The sequence below is a fragment of the Galleria mellonella genome, unplaced genomic scaffold (genome assembly GCF_026898425.1).
Source record: "Galleria mellonella isolate WM207_F2 unplaced genomic scaffold, CSIRO_AGI_GalMel_v1 utg57, whole genome shotgun sequence".
In the NCBI taxonomy this organism is placed as follows: domain Eukaryota; kingdom Metazoa; phylum Arthropoda; class Insecta; order Lepidoptera; family Pyralidae; genus Galleria; species Galleria mellonella.
The window spans coordinates 8,182,823-8,204,971 of record NW_026442119.1 but is presented as its reverse complement, the minus strand read 5'-3'; the positions used below and the strand labels follow the sequence as shown (position 1 = coordinate 8,204,971).

The window sequence follows — 22,149 nt, the reverse complement described above, 5'->3', positions numbered from 1 at the left end:
AGAGTCTACCTGACATATGTCTTATACAAACCCATTTTTAAATTGATAGCATTAGCATTTGCTAAGATATCACGGTACCACCAATAGATAAACAAACGGACGAAACCCCATATTTATACCTTATTTTGGTATGAATATCTAGAAAATCGACCTCAAAATTTAAAATTACAAAGGATTCTGAGAATATTAATTTTCATTCGTGAATGTTTCTATTTGCTTGTTACTTGATATTTTACTGAGTGTATAAGCTTTTTATGTCTTTATTCTTTGTTTGGATTGACATTATATTCTATTTATTAAATTATGTTTAGAATTTTTTGTTTTTATTACTAATGATGGGATAGACAGGAAATGTTTAAAAACATTGAAGGTAATGTTAATAATAAGGCATAAACTTTGCGCGAAATAGAATGGTTACAATTTTGTTCCTGAAGATTTATCTGAAAGTTTGGTACGTTGTATCTAAGATTTTATCTTGATACGTCGACATTTCTATTTGATCTATTTAATCAGTCTTTTATTTCTGAAATTTGCGCGGACGAGACAGCAGGAAAAAGCTAGTTCCAAATATTTTTTCGACAAATTTATACAATTTACTTCATCATCATCTTCATATAATGTTTTCATTGTCCACTGCTGGACATAGGCCTCCCCTGTAACTGTGTGTGTATTTTGATATTGTTTTAAGAGGGACGCTGATGCCCATCTCTCGACCATTAAATTCTCTTAGTCTTAAGAAAAGAAAGGGTGGCCTATCCTATGCCGGGACCACACGACTACAATTTACTTCACTTTTATGCAGTTAGAATCTTATGTTAATTTTCAATATGTTTTACATATAACTACTGTGACTATTTTATGAATTTTTGACAAAAAGTTACCCAAAAATCTCTACACTCTTTTTATTTTCTCCAAAATTTTCTTCGACAATTAAATTTCTCCAAAATTTCATGAACACAAAAATTTTTCATAAAATTAAAAGAAAAGCAATCTCACAACACTATCAGTAGCTACGATATTAAAAAATAAATCTTAATTTTAAATAACGTATATTTATTTTTATGTGCCATAACACCTAAATTTTTTATTATTTGAAATATATATTTGAATTTTTGTGTTTACATAAAAGATTTATAAAATGTCAAAAATAGACATAAAATTGAGACATATTTATTGCGTGATGCTCATATTCGTGATTATATAGGTAGGTTAGGTTAGTTTTGACTTTTTATATTAATTAACTAAATCCGATATTGATATTTGTAATGTAAATATCGTTTATACCTAAAAGCTGTCTAACGCTAAAAGCTGTTTATGTAATTGTGTGAATAAGACGATTGGTAAATTCTGAGAAAATATAGGCATTGCAAACGTTTTATAAAAAAAGGTTAACCTAAAAATTCTGAGAAAAAGAATCCTATATAATCAAAACTGAATAGTTCGAATATATTTTTACAGTGTATGAAACTAAAAGCCCGTAGATAGTGTTCGCTGCAATGGCTCGTATATTTCCTACATACTCCGTAATGGACCTGATAAACTGCTATATAGCTCTAGAGTCCTTTATTCCTTCAAACAAAATTGAGCTACTCCACTTTTATAATAAAAAAATTGCAATCTGGCATAGATTACATTTTTTTCTATGCAATACAGTCTTAATTATTACCACAACAAGATCAGTAGGATTTTTTCTAGACTAACTGATAGTAATTAATCTTTTGTCTACTAGTACTTAACCGATATACACTATTTAGCTAAAGTCATCATTATCATCGTCATATCAGCAGTTATCTGTCCACTGCTGAATATAGACCTCCCGCATAGACATCCCTAAAGAACGGTCCTGAGTCACCTGCATCCACTGACTTCCTGCAATGCATCTGAGGTCGTTACTCCATTTAGAGGGGTGTCGCCCTACATTACATTGGCCTGTTTATATTATTAGCTAAAATATATAAGTAAAAATATTTCTACAATAATTTTACTATTAGTACATACATAACTCGTACACTATACGTTATTTACAATATAAAAAAAAAACAATTATTTCTAGTAATAATTAGTAGTACGCCTTGAAAGGCTATTTTGACTCGATTCAAGAAAACCGGAAGCTTGATTTCTAAACACGGATTCCTACCTCTATAAGATTCAATACAAGTATAACCAAGAAATGTATGTTTGAGTTAACTGCTGCACAAATAAATAAGTAATAAATAATGTTCAATATAAAAGTTGAAAAGTGTCATAAACAATTGAAATACGATATATTGTATAAAATGTAAAATATATAAAATCGGACCCACTCCGTACAACAGAACACAATTTTGGTACTGGTACATTTAAAAAACCTTGTGTATTTGAAAAATATTAAAGGCCATCTATTTCGAATTATAGCCTGAATGTTCATTTATGTAACCTAAGTCAACAGAATAAGCTTGGACCCGCGTAAATCGTAAAGATAAAGCTTCTTTGCTCGATGCCTGTGAAATTTATTGGGCCCATGTCGATCCATGTGGAAGGATGCGAAGAATGAGTTTTTGCATATTAAGAAACTATCAATTACAATTTATTTTTAACTTTTATGAATAGTATTATAAAACTGGTTCAAAAATCTTATAAAAGGAATTGTATTTATTTTAAATTTATTATGTTTATTTACCAGAGGGAGACTTTGTACAAAAGTCGATTGCTTGGGTACCTCTGTCCCATTCGTGTTTCTACCGTGAAGCAGTTGTGTTTGCATGGCTGTGTTTCGGTTTGAAGGGTGGGATATAGCGTGAATTTACTGGGTGCAAAGGAATAACACCTGATTAATGGCAACACATGGGGGGTATTATGGGCGAAACAGTATGCTCTGTTATGTCCATGGTACTGCTCATGTCTGTAGGCGACGGTTACCACTTTCCATCAGGTGGGCCGTCAGCTTGTTTGCCATTCTAAGTTATATAAAAAAAATGTGCTAAAATATTATAACTATCTAAATAAGGAATAATTTTTCGTTTTTTGAGCATAACGTATGATTTGTTCTTAAATTGTTATGGTACATGTATAAAATGTCTTCCAATTTCTGATTTCAAGTATGTATCCAAACCAATTATGTTATCTGTGACATAAGTATAATGATATAAATCGGAAACTAATGCAACAAATAGATGTCCATTTGAGTATCACTATTTTAGAATACCAACGTCCTTATTTCTTTAATTCATATTCATTTAAATTTTAAAATTACTATTTGAATGCTTACATATTAATAAGCAATTAAATAGCTGACAATATTAATTCCACATGCTTATTATTGTAACCCATCACGATGTTTAAACAAAAATATATATATATCTCATTTCATCTCAACTCAACTCGTCTCATCTCTTCTCATCCCATCTCATCTTTTCTCATCTCATTTAATTTCTTATTTCGTCAGCATAAATACTATGAGCCAATCCCATTTTTTAAACTAAAAATTGCGATTCATTTTTGGGTTGCTAATAAACTTATATCTAATATTTTGAAATTATCTAGAATATGCCTGATTCTTACATTATTCCGATGAAATGAAATAACATCCACGGTTTGCATATCTTCATTATAAACACATCTATACCATTTGCGGATCTCTGAATTTAAGCCATTAAATACACTAGTATAAATAATAAGCGATTGTCGAAATGTTTTTTAATGATAGGTATAGTATTATTATCATTCATGAATGAAACTAAATTTGAATGTACGTGTATTATTCTTTAACATTAATATAATAAGTAATTACGGAACATTGCCCTCATCTCGTGATCTCACGTGTAGACATAGTAACAATCAAATGTATTACAGCAAAATATTTACTAATGTAATATAATTGTATCTATACCATGTCTATACATGAGGAATATTTAAGAAATATTGATATGAGAGATCTTAGTAAGAGAGAGACGGTTAAAACAATCATTTTTAGTATTTTTGTCTATTTGTATTTTTACTCTGAAATCACACAAGAACTACTACATCAAAATGAATGCGGTGTTCACCGTTATGTTTTTGAAGACCTAACTTAAAATCTCATGTTTTACTTTGATACTTCATCAAGAAGTGGTTATATACTACCAAAAATAATAAACTAGTTTATAATAAACACACAACGGTAACATCATAATTCATCTGTGCTGTTTCATTTGTGGTAAGATGCCTATTCGTAGCAATCTGCTGTCTAGACAGATGTTGCTTCACAACAACTGTCTTTTACATCTGGCCACAAACCACACTCACTTGGTAATATTATGAATGTGAAAATGTATTATTTCAAATAGTCGAAAACATTTATATATTTTTTATTGCAAATATAATATAATAGTGTAATAGTATAGTGTAGTAGGAACCTAATCTATCTTTCAAATACTAAAAAAAAACAATTTTCTTTAAATATTGAGTATTCGATTTTGTTACTTAATCTTACTGTTCAATAATAACGATTATTTATCGATATATCAATGTATATTAATAATCCATTAAACATACGAGGCCACGATTTAAATTTAAAACTAGGCAATTTAAATGTCGAACAGTCTCTCTCAAAACGCGCTTATGGCTGCAGGCTACATTTTTTACCGGTTTTCCTTTTTTTATTTAATAAACAATATATAAAGCGGTCCTACCGACCGGTCCTTTTCTTACGAGAGCAAGCCTAACGAGATGCTACTACGGTGCATACGTTTCCTTCTTTGTACTCTTATCCTTGTAGTGGTTGGTGCCTCTTGTGATGTACTTTTTCGTCAAAATGTACGTTCAGAACAGCCAGGTTAGTACCCATAGCTATCTCAATATTTATTTTTTTATTAAGAATATCCTAATTTCATAAATAAAACAGTAGTGTAATTCAATTTAAACCTTTTTATCTGATAGTGTTATAATCATCATCATCATATCAGCTTTTAACTGGCCACTGCTGAACATAAGCCTCCCCCTTGGGGGAAGTTTGCTAGTAGTTGTCACGTGACGGATATTTTAAAAGGGACTCTGCTGCCCATCCCTCGCCCTCCCTTAGTCGCCTCTTGCGACAACGACGGGAAAAGAAAGGGTGGCCTATTCTATGCCGAGACCACATGGCTGTTATAATCAAAGATATCCAATTAGAAAAATATGCATATTTATATCATACCCACTGTATAAAACAAGTACTAATTGATTATTCTATCCTATCATATTCTACAGACTGTCGTTTTAATATTTATTGCACAATAACGCATAAGTGGTTCAGTAGATTTAGGTGAAATATATAACATGTATGACAGATATCAATCTAAATCAAAATGTGAACTCAAAAATATTTATTTTTACAACCCATTTAAACTAATCGCTAGCGTCACTTTTTAAACTTGAAAAATCTCTGTGTGCGAAGGTTGTATTAATTAATATACCTACAAAATATTTATCCGTTCACTTGCTTAACCGTCAGACAATTTATAATCTTAGCTTAGCTTAGTCAATGATATATTTAAAGACTTCAACAAATTATCCAATTTCGTAGCAATCAATAAAACTAATGACAGCATCAAATATCATCACGCAAGTTAATCATGGAATCTTCTAATAAAATTGCATTAAAAAGCTCTAACAAAAAAAAATATGCATTCCAAATCACAATAACGTCATATTTACCTTGATATTTAGCAGTCATCCGTAAAAGGAAAACATTAATTATGACTTATTATGATAGCAGATGTCTGCATTCAACAGTACCTCCTACGATTTGTCCAACTAATACACAGGTTTGTTAAATTTCCGGTAATCGGCAACTCCTCTATTGGTCATGTACCTACTGACTGGACTAAGCAATTACTTTCCGTCAAGTGAAATTATAAAAATCAATGACGAATTTTTACATTTACTATCAAATTCACACAAAATAAAAACTTTACAAGTTAGTTAGTACACGTATAGCTTTTATAAAAAGGGACTCAACTACATTTAATAATTATTTAAAAGAATAATAACATAAAAGCATTCACTGTATATTAAATTAAATTGACCATTCGTTATCAGCTTTTAACCTACATTATTTACTGCTTTATATTCGAATATTGTTGCAGTAAATAATTCAGTACCTATCGTGTATACAATTATAAACTTTAATCTATTTAGAAAAGGGAACAAATCAAACGTAGATACTACGTATAATAACAAAGTATATGACTTTTTTAATGTTTGAAAATTGCATGATAACCTCGCCTACGCTATCGGTATATACAGTCGGGGCAACAACAGGGATGATAGATGAGGATAAAAACAAATATGTTAACCCATCGTGACGAATCCAACAATAATTAACAACGGTGGTTTCCAGAGGAAACCTCGTAGAGGTCGACCTGATAGGGTATATTGCCAGCAACGCAATTATATAATAATCTATTGTAACACTGTCGTGAAAATTGTCTCCAATAATAACCACAATCGACTACATTTAAATCCAGTCTACCACTATCTTAGTCATTAATTTGTTTGTTTAATGGTATTTACCATTGTTAGTGAACCGCTTTAAAATCTTTAAAATTTAAATTCACTGACAAAGTTATTTATAATATAAATAATATTTTTAACAATAAAAATATGAATAAATAATCTTAAAAAAAATCGAAAATTCAATAATTAGTGTGAATAAATATATTAATTTAATAATGCTCATTACTGCATTATTCGTAGTAGTAAACTTTTAAATCAAATAGCTTTCCTATCTACAAATCTCTATCTGTATGTATAAGTAAGTTAAAATGTACATTTATATATACACATTATTGTACGTATTATATCTCTATATGTATTAAATAAAAACTTAATTTCGTGCCTCCGGACAAACTATTATTATATAGTCTTTTCCGTCTAAAGGTTGCTTGGAAGAGATCGTTCTTAGCGATAAAGCCACCCATTGTTTTCTCAGTGTAATCATTTCTTATAATTGTTTGTATTTTTTTTTTTAATAAGTTTACTAATGTAATCTTCTGAAGGAAACAATAAACTGTACTGTATAACTATTTGCTTCAAACGACTTTAAAAAGGTAAAGGTTCTTAATTTGGTATGTTTATTTTATTGAATATCGAAAATAATAATAATAAATTTATAAAAAACTACCATCATATGTAGCAAATGAAAATAAGTTTAGTATTAGATTTTTTATATTGTTAGATTATTAAAAACCTCTAATTCTGTCCTAATAGGATGTCTATCTCTCTCGTTCCCATTACAATATTAGTTACAATACCTAGAAAGTACCTACATATGTGTTAATTTGTTCTATATTTGATTATGAAGTATGATAAAATTAAAGTCTACTTTTTAATCGATCAGTAGAATCCTAAATTATTTTAGTTCTTATTATAACAATATGCAACAACAGATAAACCTGTTGTAATACAAAAAAATCATAATGTATCTATTGAACAGGACAACATACCAAAAACACGAATTGAAGGAAAAATCTAATATTCTGTGTGCGTTAAAAAGGGTCACAGTCAAATATTCACATTGTTTGTAAAGAGAAATTCGCATAAAGGTCCGTTATGGTTTTATCTACTTATATATGTACATATAGAGCGAAACACGTGTGAAGATATCGCAAAATTACTGCTTGTAGACCTAGATTTTCACATTCTAATTTACATTCACAAACCCTAACATCATAGTGACATAGCAAAGATTTTTGTCTTTAATCCAAACAGAAATTGTATTTCTAGGTCTTAAATGATGTATCTAGAGATATTTGAGTACTATAGATACACATGACATCAACAATCAATATCATGCGCGTGTAAATTATGACATAATCACTGACGGAAAATTAAAAATGTCTTCATTCCGTTGGATACATTTTGCTTTCTTATTATTATATCGTGGTATTAAAATCGTGCCCACTCGTTGATGATAGAGTAAATTTAAGATTCTACTCTGAAGAACAGGTAGGTAAGTAATTTGATCACAAAAAAATTAATATGATAACATTACAGATGCAATATCATAAGCATATATAATACATATACGGATGTATTGAAAACCTCTTCCTTTTTAAGCGATTTCCAAAATTCTAATTTTGTTTGGTTTTTTTGCGACTATGTTACGCGATAACATCGCCAATTCTGTACCGATTTTCGCTATTCTTTTTTACAATCCATAGTATTCACTCTCCTATTGGTCAAATATTAATTTTGTGATAAAACATTTATCTTTGCGGAATAAAATCGGGCGCAACACTGCTCGTTGCAAAGGAAATTTATAAACGCGCGATTCCGCGTTTAAAATTCAACTATTTACAAAATATTCTTCATTCACTTCGTAATTTATCGGTGTGTGTATATTCAGATAATCGTTATATTTTACAGAGCAATATATACTTGTTGAAAATGTAACATAAAGTACATAATTTACAGCAACTCCCGCATTGCCGTTCCCCACTTGCAACTCCAATGACATCGAGTGTTTGCGACGAGGGCTACGGACCTTTTTCATCCTAATGGACAGTGGTTACGTGGGTATGAAGCCTATTGACCCGGTCATCGTAAACAGTGTCGCAATCTCTCTTCCTGAAGAACAGACCTCCTTTTTATTACGAAGAGCTAATGTCACAGGAACGAAGTGGACGCGGTTAGCTGATAGAAAGTAAGATTATTTTTTTAATATTTACAATAAATACGATTATACTCGTACCAGTTATAATTCAGTGCAATATATACTCGTATAGTCATTTCCAACTATATTTACTACAGGGGGTGTAACTCAGTGGTAGAGTGTCTGCTTCGCATGCTGAAAGTCCTGGGTTCAAATCCCAGCACCTCCAAAGATGGAGTTCTTTTTGTTCCCCGAATTGATACCTACGCTTTACTTCAGTCTTATTTTAAAATACTTTTGCTTCCATATTAATATAAATATTCACAAACAAGTCTCCAACCTGTAGTTTTACCAGAGTACTTCTGTCCAACTTGTTTACGCCATATGACGTTCGTGTTTGTATAGTGTGTTTCAGTTTGAAACCAATAAAATTACAGTGTATGAAGACAATAACACTTAGTTCTCAGGAATAGCAACGCATGGGGTGTCTCATGGGCGTCACAGTGTATGTGATGTCCACAGTACGATCTATGTAGGCGACGATTACGACTTCCCATCTAGCGAGTCATTGTGTGCCATTTCAAGTTACGTATATAAATAAAACTTTTGTCTAGATAGAGCACATTTATATAATTATGCACATAGAACGCAAAGTATACATTTCACGTTATATCTCGGAAGAATTAGCATTAATTATATTCCTGAAAAAAAAAAATACAGTTTCCTTAAAAATAATCTTGTATAGGTTAAATTAGAATGTAATACGGTAGCAATAAAAATTCGTATTATGTTCGACCCATGTTCCTTAAGTTGTTTATTTGCATGAAAATCGCTGAGTTACATTATTACGCTCTTTGATTTTCACCCTGCTTATTGCATCTGACTGCGTACACTAAAACTTACCGAAGAGTGATAACGTCGGAATAATCTTTCAATTTTCAAAAAATATTAAACAATTTTCAATATTTCTGAAAATAATACTCTAATAGCGAACTAAGATATAAATCATACAAATAAGTTTTGTTTTACAAAATTGATTTAAAAACCAAAGTACTTAATCGATTCTGATAAATTTCTGTGGAAATAATAGGAAATCTGGAAGTATATAGTTGTAGATAAAATAAGGATTTTCCAAATCGGTTTATAAATGACGGAGTTCTGAGGCATGAGGAATCTATGATTTTTAAAATGTTTTCACATACCTACTTCATGCTTTACTTCTGAAGTTTTTGAAAAATTTTTGCCACAAAACAATATTAATTGAATAAAAATAATATTGCTTGATTGACATTTTAGTTCGCTATCAGATCACTTTTAAATATCAGCAATATTGAAATTGTTCAGCTATTTTGGAAAATTGGCATATATTCGACGTTTTCACATTTTAATAAGGATATGCATGCATGAACGTTCTGAAAATGAAATGCGAGTATAAAATAAAAAAGTTAGCGACTATCACGTACAAAAATAGAGGAAATACGATGATGCAGCCAAATCACGTTGCGACCTCTTTCCGTATTTGGAGAGCTGTGGAATTGAAAACCTCTTGGAAAAACTAACACTTCGTAACACAGAGTCGGGTTAAGCGAAGAAATACGGAATTTTAAAAATGCATTTCACCGATTTCCATATCAGACAATTTTGTTAGTACGTATGTGAATATCAAAAATGATGAAGATTAAATATTATAAATGCAACTGTATTTCTATGCATAGATATGTATTATTCGATATTTTCGTCATTATAAACCAATTTCAAAGAGAATTTTGCACAATTGGAGTGATTTTTTTTTAATATTAAAATACCTTAAATATATATATATATATATATATATAAATATATATATATATATATATATATATATATATATATATATATATATATATATATATATATATATATATAACTTATAATAATAATAAGTATTTTTTTATTCAAGTAAATTTAATTATAAGCATTTTTAATAGTTATTTGTTATGAATCTACTGCCCAGTTCGGAATGCAATTTCAGGTAAAAAGAACAAGCAAGTTTATGATAAAAATATGAATGGATAAAATTACTATCATAAACAGTTAGATACTTAATTTCGAAAAAAAAGTATAAAACTAAAGAATATAATGGCTTCATAATACTTAAATAGTGACAGAAATTAATACATATTATGTTTATTGACTAATTTTATTCAATTAGACTACTATGCAATAATTATAGTCTATACAAGATCATAAAAAACAACTGTTATACATATTAAGAGCATCTTGACAATCGAACGCATTTTGTACGAAAAAATTATTTCAATAAGTCTAATATATTATACCTATTTGACATGCTCGTGACAATATTTATGATACAAATTTAAAGGAAAATGCCAGGTGTTTCAAAGACAAAAAGTGATAAAGTGTATGTTGTCGTGGACATTTAAAATAATAAAAATATTACCTGTTTGTAACTCATAAAAATCATATATCTAAATATGTATTAAGTATTAGATATACTGTCTATTCAAATTCATTTTATTAAAAATTTTATTCTGTAAAAATCAGCAAGTCAATTTAACATAATTTTTAAACGCAAAAAAAACCGACTTCGATTGTGACAAAACTAGTTATTTTGATTTAAAAACTAAATTACTGAACCGATTTTGATAAAAATTCAATGAGACCAATCTGTAAGCATATCGCTTCGAATAAAAAAAAGACTTTTCCTAATCGATTTAGGAAAACTGGACTGACGGAGTTATGAGGTAACAAACATAAAAAATAATACAGCCGAACTGAAAACTTCCTTCTTTTTAAGAAGGTTGAATATGAATATGACACTGACGCGGAAGTAAATTCAATCGATTAAAATAGTCAAAAGAAAAAAAATGTTCATAACTACAGACGATGCATAACATACAGCACACTCATTGCATTTTCTTTCGCAGATTTTACTTACGCGGCGGCAAAAGTGGAGTCACGTTCAACACAGACCTACACGTAACTGGAGAATTTACTATGTTGATGGCTTCACGACTTGAACCATACATCGCTCATTTAACAATGGATATAGGTAAGTTGTTTCACAAAATATGTTTTCTATTATTTCTCCTATTGAACATAGTAAACGATGAAGATACCAGATTATCTTATTAATAAAACAGTGAAACTAAGTTTTTCTGGGAAGCACAGCACCTATTATTTGTATATTTACTTATTTTCGCCGTCAGCTTCAGCGTCAGGTAAATTAAAATATAAAAATAGGGTACTTAAAAGGATGCTGATGATATACATAGATTTAATAAATAATATCAATATAAATGTGCCTTCATCATTTACTCACCATTATTTAACTAAGATAATATTTACAGATACGAACAAATCTATAATTTTTGTTCCAGAGAATGTTGAAACCAATATCACATATAATTGGTTCAGTGAGCGTAGAATAGACAAAGAAGATTATATCTTTATCGGACCAGAGCGAATAGCTGTAAGAAACATGCGACTTCCAACGTTCTTCCTGCAACCAAGTAAGATATATGATAATAATATATTCCATGATGTAACTAGAGGCATCCGATCAAGTGTGAAGTCCGGTGATGTAATCACTCCAGGAAGCTGAGAAATACGAAATCAAATCCATATTTTTTCAAGCTGTTGAATTTCAGGTCATGCATGTTGTTTTATCAAACCGTTCGAGCATGATACTGCTCGAGATATTTAACGCTTGATCTTTATCGCACCTAAAACTCTAAATATCCAAATTCAAAGACTGGCCCGCTCAACCGCGGGTAATGTTACACGAAATGTATTAAATTATACTTACTCATTGATTACAGACTCTGAAGACTCCAGCATCATTGAACACATGTTACAATCAAAACAATCAATTCTAGACCATATATCAAATGAAATAACAGCAGCCGTGATGCACGATGTAGTTGATAATTTTAGACTGTTTGCTAGTAAAGTACCAATAAAGTATTATTATAATTATTAGCTCAATGTTTTTTTTTTTTTTATTACATTTCCAAAATCGTGGTTATGATACTAAAATAAATGGAATGTAGGTAATTACTATGTATATAGACATCCATGGCTGATGCATGACAGTGCATAAATTACCAAAAATACGTTTCATAAAATCGTACGTAAAGTTTGATAATTATAAAAGTTTATATAATTATATTTAATAAATTTACATAACCGTACCCCAATATGTACTTTAGACCATATCAATAGGCACTCGCATCACGTTTTCCTTTTCTACCCTTCTTTATCAGCCGTCGTCCATTAGACAATCCATCCATCTTTTTACAAGTTTTTATTACACTTGCTTCGTGAGCATGTATTTCCGTACATCTTTCCGGTTCAAAATTTGTAGTCCATTTTTCAAACGCTTGGCGGGCCGTAGGTGCTTTCTATTATTTATTTATTTATATAGGTAGGTGTGCTTATTGAAATCCAGTAATAATGTAATCCTACCTAGTATAGAGCAAGATGGAGCCAAAAGATAGTTATGGACATATAAAAACTTTGTAATATAAAAGCTTATACAATGCTAGCCGATTGAATTTGAGGGTACTTTATTTCTTTCAATAATAACAGAAAACAACATAGCGTCATACAAAACTCACTCATTAAATTTGGAGCTAAGTACATTTTTAATGGAATGAAAATGGAATGAGAAATCATTAGACTATCTGTAAACACTGTCGGGATACCAGTGACTGATAATAGGTGAGGATAAAATCTGGTCACTTGGCCAATGGTGATACTTCACCACCATTACTTTAGCTGTTATTTTTTCACTACTGAACATTTTATAAGAAAAATATTATTACTTGAAAAACTTACCTACAAAAAAACTAAAAAATATTAATGGTAATTAAAAGTCAAAGAAATAAGCAATAGTAAAAACTTGATCGAATGTTTATTCAAAATTGTATTAAAATCAATGTCTTTATTGAAAAAATAATTATATTCTGTGATTTGTAGAATGGTAGTTACAGTTAATATTTATGCCATATAAATGCCACACAGTATAATAGCAAAAGATTTTTTATACCACTATAATAGCAAACAAGCATATGGCCTGTCTGATGGTAAACGAGGTTACTATAGCTATATACTATGCCATAGCCATAAATGCCATGTGTGCATTTCCAACCCAATATTAATATATTGTGTTTGTATGGCTGTGTTTTGGTTTGAAAGGTGGAATATGGTGTGAATTTACAGGGTACAGAGGAATAACACCCAAATCCTCAGGAATGGCAACGCATGGGGGGTATAATTGGCGAAACAGTATACTCTGTTATGTCCATGGTACTGCTTGTGTCTATAGGCGACGGTTACCACTTTCCATCAGGTGGGCCATCAGCTTGTTTGCCATTCTAAGTCATATAATATATATATATTAATATTATAATGCTTCTGTTTAAATTCCATATATTCTGTAATTTATCATTACAAGAAATCAGACACTATATAATACTATATAATAAAATTTAAATGATACAGGTATTATTTTCCTATACTGTCCAGCAGTAACAATAATGACCTTTGATCTAATTAAAAATTAAACAAAAAATGTATGTTTCAAACAATCTTTTAATATTCAATTTATTAAAATGTATCCAGTTACTAAAATTTCCAGATAATTTATCAAAAAGCATCACCCAATGATTCTTCCATGAATTTCTTGTATACAGCCATAAATTTAGCAACAAATGCTTCTAAATGAAATATAGGTTTATTTCCCAATCTCATTCTGTGTTCAAATCGTGCAGCATGACTTGCAACTTGACATTTCATTGCCATATCACAATTTTTCACCAATTCTTTGAGCAAACCCGCAAATATCATATCAGGTGGCACTCCATGTATTATTAGTTCATAAAGTTTCTGTCTGACTTCACCAAGTTTTTTAGGGGACTGTTCAGACAATATCGTAGAAGCTGTGTCTCGAATGAAAATTTGCCAGTCAGGTTCTGGAACCTTCTGATCAGCTGTCAATGGGTACTGCTGCACTTTACATGCCTCACACATAAGTAAAGCACGTCGCAAGTTACGATCAGCAGATCTGGCAATACGCATTGCTAGATCAGAAGGAATATTTATACTTTCCTTTTTACAAACCAAATGTAATACTGAAGCAATTTCTGTTTCTGTAGGTGCAGGTATACGTATTGTTAAACAACGAGATCTTATTGCTGGAATTACTCGTGATATAGAATTAGCTATTAGTATAAGTCGACAGGTAGCTACATATTTCTCCATAGTACGACGCAGTGCATGTTGTGCATCTTTAGTTAAGTCGTCCACCTCATTTAATATTACTACTTTGAACTCTCGTTGTCCAGATGAATCGATTTGATGTGTTTGGGCAACATTTTTTACTAGATCCATTATAACAACACGATCGTGAATACCTACATCCGTTGGATTAACCTCTATATGGTAATTGCTACTTACGGTCATTATTTCTATTTTCTTGTTTGATGGAGTTGTGAAAGTCATTGTTTCTTGCCGTAATCGCTCTACCCCAGATCCATATAACTCTCTTAGCAAGCACATGATACGAGTCTTCTTACCAGCACCTGATGGACCGTAAACAAGCAGATGAGGAAAGTCGCTCTGTTGAACCAAATTTTTTAAACGTATTGCCTGGTCTTTGTGGAAATCTAACTTCATCAAGTCTCTTGGCCGATGTTTATCAACCCAAAGACTCATTTTAACTTGACTTTAAAAAAGTATTAAATTCAAAATAAAATCGGTAAAATATTAAACGATGGAGGGAAAAAAACATTGATTGAAAATAAAAAACAAATTATTTGACGGTTGACACTGTGTCGGTTGTCAAATTAATTTGTTAACTTCAAATTGTCAACTTGACAGTAAACCTGCGACAGGTATCGTAAAATGAGATGTATACAATTCATTGGGTGAATACAAAAGGTTTTGGGAAAGTTTTTCTAAAGAAAATAACCAGATATTGGCAGAAAAACCAGTCAGAAATTTTATTTAAAAAATATATTTGAAAATCTTCACTACCTCGATTACTTTTAAGCCCTTCAAAATTCAAACTAAATCTAATGGTTCATATAATATTTGGGTAAGGAAGATATTTATGTATAATTGAGAATTTATTCCGGAAAACGTGTAAGGCAAAAACACATTTGTAAAATATTTAAGTAGTATGACTGAAAATTGTAAAAGAGGCAATTTTTAGAATGATTAGACTTATAATAAAAAAAAATTTGTAAATAAAAACAAAAGAGGGGTGAATAAAAATGAGGTGAATAGATACATATTATGGGGCTAGTATAAATGGGGATGAAAGAAGTCAATAGAGAAATTGTAGGTTGACAAATTTAAAAATGTTAAACAAATCTAGAGAAACGTATAATAATATATTTCATACGTTATGTTAATTTAGAAATAATAAGACCATTTATGTCAAAGATTCAAAAAATTTACTATTTAGCCCATTTTATGGTAGTAGGGGAGCTACTAACACTTACCCTTTGATCTATAACTTCTCAGCTTCCTTTATTCCTTATAAATCATTTTTAACTATTATTAATATAAAAATCCTCACCGTTCCTTTTTAATATTCCACCCATCTCGTTTCCCGTTTGTTACTGATACGACGAACAATACTAGTCCTTTACTTATATTAAAAAAAAAACGTACCTATCAGGTTAGGTCTAAGAAAAAGATTTTTTTTATTATTTAGATACTATCACAGACTAAATAGTCTAACCAAAAACCAAACATATACTTAATCTATGCAATGAAAAGGAAAATCCTTTGTAATAATAATAATCTATTTATATTTTGTAAATAAAAATATTTTATTACTTGTTTTATAAATAATTAAAATGTGTAAAATTTTTGTATTATAGACTTTGTATAACCTATACTGTACAATTTAAGGTATTACGTATGATTTTTTTACCTCTAAGTGGAATTAAATTAATGTATGTTTACTACTTTTGAAATATAATCTAACTGTAAGTTTTAATTTAATTTATACACTATAATTATATACTTTATACTTATGAATTTGAGAAATTGAGAATCTTTTACAAAACACTGACAAATGTAATATTTCAATATTTTGTACAAATTTTCAGTAATTATTCAAAGGGTTTAATCTTTTACGCAGTTATATGTCATCGTCTTTTTTTTACATTTTTTTTCAATGTTAATGTCAAAGTGAACATAAAGAAAAGATTTAGTAACTCGTATAACGGACTGAATATTGAAACAGAAATATAAGTTCTGTAAATATTTTCTAAACAAAGTAGAGATTTGAGCCCAATATGTAGAAGATGAAATGGTATCAGAAAAGGATTGCAGTTTGGGAATTAATGGTTGGAAAACTATAAAACACGAAATAAAAATCTATTGAACAAGTCTTAAGGATAGAAGAGGCTCATAATATTCTACTTGCAACACATTAATTGGGCTCCACTTCATAGCGTCATATAATCCCTAATGCTTTAGCTTGTAAACTGTCCAAACTTTTTTATCTGAGTGTGTTAACAGATTCTAACAGAAAAGTAATTGAGAACACTTTTTAAAGGTGCATTTTATATTAATTTTACCTGGGAAAGATGTGCTCTGCACCACACTCCAGAAAGATGCCTAAGCATATTAAGGAGATATTCACATTCAGCTAATATATATTCATAATAGGGTAAATCAGACAATTTTGAGCCCAACATTTATTATACCTAAAAATGTAACATGTCTTGATTAGAATGATTTTATTATTATAAGAAATAATTATAAGAGTAAATACTCTTATATGGGGAAACAAAACAACAATAGAATTAGCGGCAGATGTTTGAAGTCCATTTAAATCCATCTAATTATTTAATTTTTCTGAATAAGACAAAACAAGGAAATATGTTTTTGAACTAAATGTTCCATTACAGTTCATTAATAAATTATCTGAATATTAAAGAACAGTAATATTTATCTATGGCAATTATTGTGATTTATAGATATCTCTAAATCATATATGTAGATATTGTATAAGGGAAGGCTGAGCAGGGATCCCTACAGAAGGCCTTTCTCCACTAGAGCTGTCAAACAATTAGAATAAAAAAGCACTACACACACACACTTATAATAAAGTTGTTAAAAGAATAGGAGAAATTTTCAGATTACAAAGCTTTCTCTTTAGAATATGAAGGTTAACATTATTATATCTTGATTTTATGTCATGAGAAACTGAGACTACAGACTGATTATTAGAGAAAGCAATATCAATATTGGATATGAATAAGATAGTATTAGTTGTCTTTAGTTATATAAATTACTTCTGGTTATAATTCAACTATTTTGTATGTGTATCATTTTCTAACATATTAATGTAATATCTACACAACTTTTTTCAGATCAAAGATGAATACAACATTACTGAATAAAACAAGAACTATAAATACTTTTTTGTACAAGAAAGTTAATATGTGAGTTTATTATTACTAAGTAAACAATTTTTTAAATGGTTAATTAACTGATGATGAATGAGGATAAAGTTAATTCAGTTTATTATTATTATACAGCTTTATTTTTCATACATTATAGATGTTCAAATCTTACAATATTAACAAGTTTATGAGTTCTTAGTGTATGATTCTCTATGAGTAAAAGCCTCTTCTATTTTATTCCATTTATCTCTATTTGTAGCAATACTCATCCAGTTTTTTTCCTACTATTTCTATGATGTCATTGACCCATCTTTTCTGTCAGATCCATCTCATGTCTTTATGCCTAACTATATGCCCTGCCCATCTCTATTTCTGTTTGAGACTACTAGAAAGCATCTCTTATCTTAGTTTTCTCAGGAATGACGAATGTTTCAGTAAGTTTGCGAAATTAAACTTGGCAGGATGCAGGAATCTATTAATTTTCATTTTTAATAGTTTTCTTTTAAACTTCAGTGATAATAATTCATCCACTTGTTTCCTGGGGAGACCACAAGGTCAAACTAACCAGGTATATTCCTAGCAACATAGCTGATATATGATGGGGACCCATACAATTCTTGTAAATGAAAAGTTCCATTGCATCATACATTTATTATACATGTTGTACACCAAATGCCATACATAGGTAAAATTTATAGGTAAATCAATGCTATTTTTATTTATAACAGATATTTTATAGATTACGTAAATGAAATAATTAATGAAGTGACTTATTACAGGCTTGTAAATTTAAGAAATGAGTCATCATCAAATACAAAACGCACAACTATTGACAAACCAAATGTCGAGAAATTTACAAAGATTTTACAAGAATGGTGGGATCCAAATGGACCTATAAAAGCACTTCATGCTATGAATTTAGTTCGGTAAGTATGTGGGTACTTATATATAATTGAATGAATAGTCTAGTCCCCAAGCTAGGATACCCTGTGAATACACCACAGAGAACACCCAGATGCAAGTCAATTCAAGAAACATTCATTTCCTAAGTTAGCCTGACTGATAAGCAAACCCTGAATCTCATTTATGCAAAGCAACATGCTCACCTCCATGCCACAAAGATTCTTTATATTAACTATTGGTTCCTTATACAAATGTTGTTTCTCTTAACTAAAATAGGTTTTAATTTGAAGTAGGCAGTATAATATTTTGTATTAGATTTTTCTTTAGCCCAAAAGGTGCAGAGGGAGATTGATGATCTGTGTAACAAAGGTTGATTTATTCCTACCTAGCTCAGACACCAGTTCTCCTTAATCAAAATATATTTAAAAGGATGCATTAAGTTTTATAATTAATTTGGAAAGAAATTATTTATTTATTATTGAACTCTTTAAATATGATTGCAAAATTTTAAAATTATGTATTAATCATCATTATACCAATTTACAAAATGTACTGTTTGTTGTTATTTCAGGGTGCCATTCGTCAGAGATGGTCTAATACAATGTGCACAAAATGAAAGAAATATCAAGCCATTAAAAGACAAAAAGCTCTTGGATGTAGGTTGCGGCGGTGGGATTTTATCAGAAGTGGGTAATTGATTATTTCAATTGACTAATTTGTTGAACAATTTACAAGCAGGAGACTTTGTATAAAGTTGTATATTATCTGTATAAAATCCTGTCTTTCTTTTTTAGAATATTAGTGACGCACTGTAACTTCCACGGTTTTTTTTTTTTTTTTAATAAAAAATAGCCTATCTTACTCACTGATAATATAGCTTTCTATAGACAGGAGAACTTTTAACATCGGTTAAGTAGTTATCTGTTACAAACAAATAATCTAATCTTTCTTATAACAATGTAGAAGTCATTTAACTTAATTACTTAATATTTTGTGTATACATGAAACAAGTTATGAAATGTGAGTGAAAATTTTACAAATAATGCATTTTTGATAAATCTTATTATTCTTTTCTATAGATTCACACCTCACAATGTTTATTTTCAGGCTTTAAGTAAACTTGGTGCAGAGGTTACAGGCATAGATGCAAACAAAGAGTTAGTCCAGTTAGCCCAATATCACAGCAACATGAATGATGAGTTGAATCTAAAGCCAAAATACCAGTACACTACCATTGAAGTTTGTATCATTCATAATTTTGCCACCTTATATTAATATGTGATACACCCAATAAGCGACCAAAGAGTTAAAATTATTATATTAAGAAAAAGACTTAAAAATCTAAAAACAGAAAATAATGCCAGTTTTTATAATTTATGTATATTTTCTTTATACACAAAAGGCATTATAGAATAATAATTATACATGAGATAAACTGACAATTTATTTAGTTACAGGCATACATAATCAATTTAAATGTTATTGTTAAAACTAAATAAATTAACACAAATATTTATAAATATATAAATAAAACCCGCTATATACATAAATAAATATATTTATATTATACATAATACACAAATATAATAAGTACGTCCATCAGCATTGTAAAAGATAACAATTCTTCAGACGAGATTTATATTTACTTTGTGTGTCAACTTTTTGCCCGTAATTTTAATTAAGTGTTCCTAAAGTTTAGAAAATTATCAAGAACATTACATAAATGGTAATTTCAAAAGGATATAAATAAAATATTGAATGTATGGTAATATCATATAGAACTATTTTTTAACTGCTACCTAGATAACCATGGCAGTTTCAATCAAAATTTTATAATCGTTTCAGGACCACTCAAAGGACTTTAGTAATTACTACGATGGTGTAGTCGCATCAGAAGTAATTGAGCATATAAAAGACAAAGAGCTATTTGTGAAGTCGTGTTTACAAGCACTTAAACCAGAGGGTAGGATATTTTTCACAACTCCAACAAGAAGTCGATTATGTAAAATTTTCGGCATATGGATTGCAGAATATGTCATGAATGCGATACCAAAAGGAACGCACCAATATGACATGTTGATGACCCCAATAGAACTAACCTTTTTGTTGGAGAGAAGTAAGTAAAGAATCTTTGCAAGGAGTTGATAGATATAATTTGCACAGAACTATATTTTGTGGCCGTGTGGTCGCAAGAGGCGACTAAGGAAAGTTGATGATCAAGGGATAGGCAGCAGCGTCCCTTTTAAAACATCGCCAAAACCTAACTGTTATTGCCAACCCGCCTGCCAAGCGTGGCAACTATAGACACAAGGGTGGAACCTATTTTCAGCAGCGAACAGTTAACGGTTGTATCGTCATACTTTGTAGCGAAGTATAACACTGCCATTTTTCTAACTTTATCTCTAAAATTAAAAATTTGAAAATATAATCATATAAAATAATAATTTTGTTAAAGTATCTAATTAAAATATGAGGTTGAGAGATAGGTAGAACTAGAAGTAGAGATGTCTCTGGTGTTATGACGATGACAAAGTAAATGTAATCGCTAGGTTACAGGAAGTTTCTATAAAAATCCTAATTAATTTCGAAAAATATTTTTTTAACCGCCTGCTGAGTATTTTTTACCAGGATTCATGAGCGTGTCCGAGATATATTGACTCAGTCAATCAGTATGGTCCTGTAGAATAATAACAAATGTACGTGAGCAAAGTTCCGGATAATTGATAATAATTTTAAATCATAATTGTATTCTTATTTCAGATAATTGCCATGTAGAAATAATAAATGGCCTTGTGTATAATCCTTGCACAAACAAATGGGACTTGATTAGGTCACAACAATTATTATTTGCTCTTCAAGCTGTTAAATTAGAATAATATCTGTTTATATTTATTATTATTGTTATGTGTAAGTATATTTTAATTTATCTTGTTTATACTGTGTTTCACTTTTTCTTTAACCCTTTTCTTTCTCCCTTTTTTAGTCTTATTATTTCTCTTTTACACCTTCACCAGACACAATTTTAATTATTCCTCTCCATCCTAAGATTTCCAGGAAGAGATTGCTATTTAGCAAAAAGACCGTCTATTGTTGCTTTTTTATCTAGCTTTCATGTAATTAATTATTCATTTTGTTTGTGTACATATTGTAATTTTTTATGATCTGTATCATTCTTTGAAGGGAACAATAAAGATTTTTCATTCGTTTATTCCATATTTTTTTAAATAC

At 29.9% G+C, this 22,149-nt stretch overlaps 3 protein-coding genes and 1 non-coding gene across 10 annotated transcripts; 3 read left to right on the top strand and 1 right to left on the bottom strand.

Moving 5' to 3' along the window:
- Window positions 1-4,558: 4,558 nt before the first annotated feature.
- On the top strand, window positions 4,559-12,587 carry LOC113509873 (uncharacterized). Its single transcript, XM_026893300.3, has 5 exons — window positions 4,559-4,792; window positions 8,413-8,641; window positions 11,518-11,642; window positions 11,971-12,102; window positions 12,412-12,587. Exons 1-5 carry the CDS (start codon window positions 4,687-4,689, stop codon window positions 12,570-12,572), a joined length of 753 nt encoding a protein of 250 aa, XP_026749101.1. The 5' UTR covers window positions 4,559-4,686; the 3' UTR covers window positions 12,573-12,587.
- Trnaa-cgc (transfer RNA alanine (anticodon CGC)) lies at window positions 8,748-8,819 on the top strand. Its single transcript has one exon. It is a non-coding gene; the product is annotated as a tRNA-Ala (tRNA).
- A 1,580-nt stretch (window positions 12,588-14,167) lies between the features above and the next one.
- Window positions 14,168-15,437, bottom strand: LOC113509701 (replication factor C subunit 3). The gene has a single exon (XM_026893099.3). The coding sequence runs from the start codon at window positions 15,305-15,307 to the stop codon at window positions 14,240-14,242; it is 1,068 nt and encodes a 355-aa protein (XP_026748900.1). The 5' UTR covers window positions 15,308-15,437; the 3' UTR covers window positions 14,168-14,239.
- Window positions 15,438-16,356: 919 nt separating this feature from the next.
- On the top strand, window positions 16,357-22,129 carry LOC113509624 (ubiquinone biosynthesis O-methyltransferase, mitochondrial). 7 transcript variants are annotated; one of them, XM_026892988.3, is made up of 7 exons: window positions 16,357-16,513; window positions 17,986-18,057; window positions 18,798-18,944; window positions 19,493-19,607; window positions 20,029-20,160; window positions 20,767-21,037; window positions 21,682-22,129. In XM_026892988.3, the coding sequence occupies exons 2-7, from the start codon at window positions 17,993-17,995 to the stop codon at window positions 21,795-21,797; spliced, it is 846 nt and encodes a 281-aa protein (XP_026748789.1). In that variant the 5' UTR covers window positions 16,357-16,513; window positions 17,986-17,992; the 3' UTR covers window positions 21,798-22,129. The 7 variants fall into 7 exon arrangements, with proteins under 7 accessions (XP_026748789.1, XP_026748785.1, XP_026748788.1 ...); XM_026892984.3 differs by having other exon boundaries at window positions 16,362-16,590; XM_026892987.3 differs by lacking the exon at window positions 16,357-16,513 and adding an exon at window positions 16,767-16,953.
- The last annotated feature ends 20 nt before the right edge of the window (window positions 22,130-22,149 follow it).

Bases quoted from the DNA above. Each gene is read 5' to 3' on its own strand.
- LOC113509701 (XM_026893099.3), bottom strand. From the start codon at position 15,307: ATGAGTCTTTGGGTTGATAAACATCGGCCAAGAGACTTGATGAAGTTA.
- LOC113509624 (XM_026892988.3), top strand. From the start codon at position 17,993: ATGAATACAACATTACTGAATAAAACAAGAACTATAAATACTTTTTTG. The intron at 20,161-20,766 runs GTTTGTATCATT...TAATCGTTTCAG, and splicing joins ACCAGTACACTACCATTGAA to GACCACTCAAAGGACTTTAG. The intron at 21,038-21,681 runs GTAAGTAAAGAA...TTCTTATTTCAG, and splicing joins AACCTTTTTGTTGGAGAGAA to ATAATTGCCATGTAGAAATA.
- LOC113509873 (XM_026893300.3), top strand. From the start codon at position 4,687: ATGCTACTACGGTGCATACGTTTCCTTCTTTGTACTCTTATCCTTGTA. The intron at 8,642-11,517 runs GTAAGATTATTT...TTTCTTTCGCAG, and splicing joins ACGCGGTTAGCTGATAGAAA to ATTTTACTTACGCGGCGGCA. The intron at 11,643-11,970 runs GTAAGTTGTTTC...TTTTTGTTCCAG, and splicing joins TCATTTAACAATGGATATAG to AGAATGTTGAAACCAATATC.